The sequence below is a fragment of the Microtus ochrogaster genome, linkage group LG9 (genome assembly GCF_000317375.1).
Source record: "Microtus ochrogaster isolate Prairie Vole_2 linkage group LG9, MicOch1.0, whole genome shotgun sequence".
In the NCBI taxonomy this organism is placed as follows: domain Eukaryota; kingdom Metazoa; phylum Chordata; class Mammalia; order Rodentia; family Cricetidae; genus Microtus; species Microtus ochrogaster.
Genome location: NC_022034.1, coordinates 8,781,813 through 8,788,726, shown reverse-complemented (window position 1 = coordinate 8,788,726; position 6,914 = coordinate 8,781,813). Strand labels below are relative to the sequence as shown.

Here is a 6,914-nt window from a genome sequence, read left to right as displayed (position 1 = left end):
GGATCCAGGAGACACGCGGATCTCAGAGTCCTTCCTCAGATGCGGTCCATATCTTTTGCTTCAGGGCAGGATTTCTCACTGAGCCTACAATTCACCAAGTAGGTGGCTATCTGGCCAGAGGGCCTCAGAAATCTACTTTCTCTGCCTCGTTGGCACTGGCCATTACAAGTATGTGACACCATACCTGGCCTTTTGAAAATGTGCACTCTGAGAATCAAGCTCCGGTCTTTCCGTTTGTAGCACAAGCGTTTACCAACTGAGCCATCTCCTCAGTCTCCATATTAATTACTTCAATAACTGAGGTTAAATCTTGATGCTACTGAAAGTGAACTAGTTAGACTATATTTAAATAGATAAATACTAACTAGGAATAGATTAGGAATTCTGCTCTTTTGAATTTTAAATATATAGAGTTCAAGATGTCATATACAACAGAGATAAATACCATATATATATATACACATATATACCAGCCATCTTTCTATCTACCTGTTTATCATTCCATCTGTTGATACATATGTATATACATATGTATATATATCTCAACACGCATACATTTCATAATTATATATAATCACATCTATTGTTTTATATATAGCATAATTATACATATTCATACACATGCATACTTAATTATACTTAAGAATTCTGCTCTAAAAACAATATACTTTAATTTTACACCAGTGGGAAACTCACAAGGCTGCATCACGATTTGTGATTGACATGTAGGTCATCATTTTCTTTAAGATTTCTTTCTTTGGCCTTTGCATTCATAAAGAGTCTGTCTGTGGTCCGGAACCCAGCATGATGGAGAATGCTTGTCTGCCCGCTGCTCCCCACCCTCAACATCCCTGCCATCACCAGGCAGACCGGCGAGAGCAGTCCCATGTAACGGTTCAGCTCAAACACTGTACCTATTGCTGTTGACAGACTTTGCTCCTTAGAGAAGATATGAACTGCCAACTGGCTGTGACAGTCTGTGAACCAACACCGACATTTGTGTTGGCATCATGACAGTGTTTATAGACCCAGAAATGCATAGAGCCAGAGAAGGACTGGCCTGAGGTTTTCGAGATTGAATGTACTGCATTACACAAATGATATAAACATGCTGACAATGATAAGCATCATGTGAGAGAAAACTTTAGAGTCCAGGGTCTCTGGGAAGCATCTCCTCTGTGTGAAGTGTGGGCTGTGAAGAGGGAAAGGCACACAGAAAAGGCAGTAGCCGCAATTCAGTCATAGAACCCATCAGCTATGATGCGTTTTCTAACTTCCCATTACTTCAGAAAGCAGCAAGAGGGGAAAGAAATGAACCAAAAGATGAATATTTGGTTGGTGTGGAATAGAAACACGAGATACAGGATGGGGAGATAAAACGACATTTGATCTCATTTTTCTTTTGCCAGGCTCAGAACCAGACCTTCTTTGACATGTCTTTAACCACCTCCGAATGTCAGCATAAGGCTTTTAAATGGGCACATTTCAGAGTGACTTTGGAAATGCACAGTTGAGTCTGTGTACCTGCTTCCCAGCAGGTACATCCTATGATGCTTGTGGTCTTCCAGGCGGTGTCTGTTGTATGTTAAAAAGCAAGTTTGTGACTGGCTGTCTCTGGGAAGTAAGGGCTTCCCTGAACAATTAAACCCAGCAGAAGAGACTGCAGGAACCCCAATTTCTATCTGGTTGGATGGATTCTCAGGAGAAACATTGGGGCTTGCAAATGGCATCTGAGCTGTGGGCAGTACTGGGAACTGAGCACTCAACCTGAGTGTGTGTACATGTTTACATGTGTGGGAAGCATGAGAATAGGAACATGTGAGATTAACCTGGATGCCATCCTCAAAAAGCTCTCTACCTTGGTTTTTGAGATAAGATCTCATGAACCCTGGAGAGCAAATTCAAGGCCACTTTTTCCACTAATTATTATTGCATGCATACATCTATATGGTATAGATATAGATATTCCTAGATATAACATGCTTGGTCCTTATAATGCTATTTGCACGTATGCTTTCAGGCTCAGCACTTGGCAAGGGACAACACATTCGTGTGCTCATCCTGGTGGACAGCTCCTCTCCCGCTCCGAGCTCTCCTCATTGCCTTTGCACATCACCAGAAGTGGCTGCTACAGGGGAAGTGACAGTGAAGCCAACAGCTCAGGGAGAGTCTGGCAAACGTTGCTAGCACATCTGGACATTAACCTACTTCTCATAGGATCACTGGCTGGAGGAAGTCAGCTGACACCTCCGGCCTCTCTCCTAATCTCCTAGTAAACCCTGAGAAAGCCATTATATTTTAAATTCATAAGTAATTTATTTAGTCAGAGACTTACTGCTCTGGTTCCAGGACAGTCTGGAGACTGGCACTCGCCACTCATCCGGTTTGGAATTAAGACATCGTCCCAGCAGGACGGACCCTGTGGAAAACAAAAACAAGTAAAATCATCATATCCTGCAAACAACAGAAATGCAAATGCCCTTCCCAGACAATCATGAAGCATTCCCGTTGGAAACATGGGGTGACAGTGAAATGATGGGACTACAGTGATCCACACAGTGTGGCTAACAGATGTGGTAGGGCCTTTTCCCAGATGTTCTCGCAGGCTATGCTGGGTCAGAAGTGTCCACATGAACATACAAGAATTCATTGTTATTTGGCTCAAACAGGTTTCTTCCTCCCCCGCTTTGAGTCTCTGGTCCTGTCTGAATGTTGCTGTACAAAGGCCATTCCTGTGTGGGACAGCACTACATAGTGCTGTGGCACAATGGTCTGTACCCTGTAAAGATTTGTCAGTTGTATTGGTTTAATAAAAACCCAAACTAAGATGAAGCAAGATGAGAATGCCTTGGTGATAACAGGTACCAAGCCATGTGGCTAACACAGGTAAGTAAGATGTAAGATGTAAGCATTAGTTAATAAGAAAGCCTGAACTACTAGGCCAACCAGTTTATAATCAATGTAAGCCATTGTGTATTTCTTTAAGACTTAACGTCTGTAGGACCAGGCAGGACAGAAACCTCTGTCAACAAATGGTTCCAACAGGGACAACTACACCCACATAAAACCTGAGAGAGCTTGGGAAGTAATTCTAGACACAAAAGAACAAAGTTAAGCACAGCTTCTTGGTAGCAACATTTTCTAGTGTGGACTTTGTTTGCTAGGGCAAAGCATCTCATTAAGAGAGGCTTCCTGACTCAGCTTTAGCTGCAAAAACCTTGCAGCTCTTTTAAGAGGACCACCACCAAACACTTAAATGGTGTTTATGAATAGCCACCAGCATGCTTCTTGGTGGTGGCTGAGACCTTTAAACTCCATAGAGTTGTAGCAATAAACATGGCTCCAGCCAGTACCTCCCCCATGAGGCTAGACTCTCAGAAAACTAAGAAATGGGGTAGATCCAGCCATTGAGGCCACAGCTTTAATCCTAGCCACATTGATTAGAAAATTAAAGATTCATGACATGAGAAAAAGAGAGCTACACAGTAAATATTGATTCAGAAACAAACATGCAAACAAGAAAACAAATCTTTAAATGGTTTACAGTGTGTTAAAAATATATGTAAGCTTTGGAGAGAAAAGAAAAAGAATAAAGTCCTTAAAAGAGAAAAAAAGAAAGAAAGGAAGGAAGGAAGGAGAGAAAGAAATAAAAAAAGAAAGAGAGTAGTTAAGTGTGGTGGCACACACCTTTAATCCCAGCACTTGGGAGTCAAAGGCACATAGATCTCTGTGAGTTCAAGAACAGCCTGGTCTCCAGAGTGAGTTCCATGATAGCCAAAGATACACAGAGAAATCCTGTCTCAAAAAACCAAAAATTAAAAATAAAAGTAAAAAAATAGTTTAAAATAAAGCCACATAAAGATGAAAAATACACAGAGAGTCTGGATACTGTATGTTATTCTGTTGTCTCTGAGTAGTTTCATGACTGAGGAAGGAGCAACAGCTGCTAAAAGACATTTGATTATAAATGCTGCTGGATTAATCCAACATATATATGTTTTGAAAATACCTTCACTTCAAAATTTAAGTCAAAAGATATGTTATTTTGGAGACGAGGTTTTGTTTTTGTTTCAACAGGAAATTAAAGGCTTTGGATTTATTCTGGGTTAAGAAAAATCAGGTTTGATCAAATCTCCGATAGGAGCAGATGGCCCAGATGTCTGAGTTCTACATCTTGAACAGCCTCAAGACTGCTGGCTGAGATGATTAAGCTTCACAGAATATTATAGTCAGGACTTGACCAAAATTCTAAATTTTCTTTACTTCCCTATAAGATTATCAGTGCCCCCAATCGCAGGAAGTAGCCTGGAAAACTATGCCCACATACCCCCCCCCAAAAAAAATGGAATATGGATATTTGTCTTTGTTTAGAGTGTTGGTTACAAGTTGTTATGGATAATAGTCAGGAAGAAAAGCTAAACAAAGAAGATTAGATTCAGAGTTTGTGTTTTGAAAAAAAGGGGGGGGGAACTATAGGACAATGGTCTGCACCCTGTAAAGATTTGTCAGTTGTATTCATTTAATAAAATGTTAATTGGCCAGTAGCCAGGCAGAAAGTATAGGTGGGGAGACCAGAACAGGAGAATTCTGGGAAGAGGAGACTCAGTCTGCAGGTGTCACCAAACCCAGAGGAAGCAAGATGAGAATGCCTCTGATAAAGGTATCAAGCCAAGTGGCTAACACAGAGAAGAACTATAGGTTAATGTAAGATGTGAGCATTAGTTAATAAGAAGCCTGAGCTAACTGGCCAACCAGTTTATAATTAATGTGAGCCTCTGTGTGTTTCTTTTGGGAGTGAACGGCTGTGGAGCTGAGTGCGACAGAAACCTCTGTCAACAACAGAGTGTATAGATGGATTCTACAGCTAGTCTACCCACTTTCTGAGTCCCTGGTCCTGTCTGAATGTCACTGTACAGACAGTCATTCCAGAGTGGAACAGCACTCTGCAGCCGATCTACCCACTGTCCATTACGTTATAGTAGGTGTCACTTCCCAACAAGTGGTATGACTGATGACGTGGGTATCTGTTCCCTCACTGGATATGGGTTCTGCTAGGGAAGACCTGGTCTACTAACATCACATAGCATCCTAGTCCACAGAGAGGGACCTGGGACTGGATATACAGATCCCAGTCCACACGGAGGAGCCTGGAACTGGACACCATTCTACTAAGCAAAAACACAACTTTAGCACCCAGAGTCCTTTGATTAGATTAGCAAAGGACATTGAAAATATCAGCACTGCCTCATAGAATCGTTTGGGGCAACACCTCTGCAGGAGGACATGATCTTCTAACAACATACAATGCCTCATGTCCCATGTCATGTGTACATGGAGGCTTCTGGGTACCAGGCATGTCTACGCTGAGAAAGGGTGTGTACCGCCACCTATGTCCTCAGCAGGAAACACCCATGCTTGCTTGCTTTTAAAATGTTCTTGAACATTTTAAGGTTAAGGTTACAAATTATCTGACTCCATATAATTTTAGGGCCCCTCTATGCCAGGGTGGCCACTATGCTGTCTGCTTGGATCTCAAGGTCCTGCTACCTGATCACATGTCAGACTCCCCCTTCCCCCATGCATGTTTTCCTGTTTCTCATGTGCTTTTTTTTTGGACTTCTCTACTGAGAGGTTGTGTGTGTGTGTGTGTGTGTGTGTGTGTGTGTATGTGATTATTAATGTAAACCTCACTTTATTAAAAGTATCCAAAGAACATGATACATTTAATTTAGAGGTTTTGAATACAGCACTAACCAACTGGAAGCCACCCAGATCACCAGAGAGCTGCACAGCTACATCACAGAAACAGTGGCTCCTAGTTCTTATTCACAAACCCGTGTTAGAGCAGGAGTGCAGACGCTGAAGAGGTTGGGAAAGGAAAATAATGAGGGAGAAACAGCTCAAGCCATGTCCCTCCAGGCTGTGGTCTCCTTATTACCGACAAACAACAGTGGCCATGTTTTAATGAAATGATTTTTCCTAAATTTATTCCAATTTTAAATATGGATATTTAAATGGAAATATACATGTAATTACATGGAAAGGGGGGCAGTGTTGAAAGAATGTCTGGGGACTGCTTGCTCCCACTGTCTTGGGGACACTCATACTCACACACGCACGCACACTTCTCCCCTGAGGTATCACTTGACATCAGCTTGGAATTCAGCTGTGTATTAACACATGAAACCAATGGGACTGGAGGCCACAGAAGTTGATGATGCTTTCCTGGAAATGCTCAGTAGCCAGCAAAAGGTAAGTTATGCCCTGTAGGCCATAAGGGGACTGAGAACTGAAAAAATAGTTCAAAGGTGAGGAAAGACAGCAGAGGGAACCTGCCACAGAGTCTCATCAACAGAAGATCCTCAAATGTACTGAGAAAATGGCCAGGTTACCTGCCTCAAAACAAAAATCAACACAAAATCCTAAAGTTCCAGTAACTCCTTCAAAGGTCTAAGAGTGTTTCTAACCTATTATTGCAGCAATCAGATGGAGGAATGGCACAAAGTATGTTGGGGATCCAAGATATGGAAAAGGGCACAGGGGAATGACAGCTCCCAGACAGCAGAAGGCTGAAGGGTGCTGGCATCACAATCTGTGACTTAAGAGACAGTCAGGGGTAGGCAGTGTGTCTGTAAGTATGACAGGAAGGACAGGGGATGGGCAGAGCTTCCAGCACAGGTGGTCTGACAGCTAGTGGCCTGAAGCCAGGTGGGGAGACATTTGGACGAAGGAGCAAGGGATGCAAAGTCATCATTTACACTGCAGGAAGTAAATCAGTCACCACGGGCCAGCCTAAGGACCATTTCAGTGCCAGGAATCAGGCTATAGATACTTGGAAAATTTACAGCTGAAACTAGTAAACATGTGATGGTACACAGGGCCAGAGACCCTGTCTAGAGCCAGACTAAGCCTGG

At 42.5% G+C, this 6,914-nt stretch overlaps 1 protein-coding gene across 1 annotated transcript in view; it reads right to left on the bottom strand.

Annotated features, from left to right (window-relative positions):
• Prkn (parkin RBR E3 ubiquitin protein ligase) overlaps positions 1–6,914 on the bottom strand; it is a 1,229,844-nt gene that overhangs the window by 603,275 nt on the left and 619,655 nt on the right. Inside the window, exon 5 of the mRNA XM_013352276.2 lies at positions 2,336–2,419. Within this exon, the coding sequence (XP_013207730.1) occupies positions 2,336–2,419 (84 nt within the window). The remainder of the gene's footprint in view (positions 1–2,335; positions 2,420–6,914) is intronic.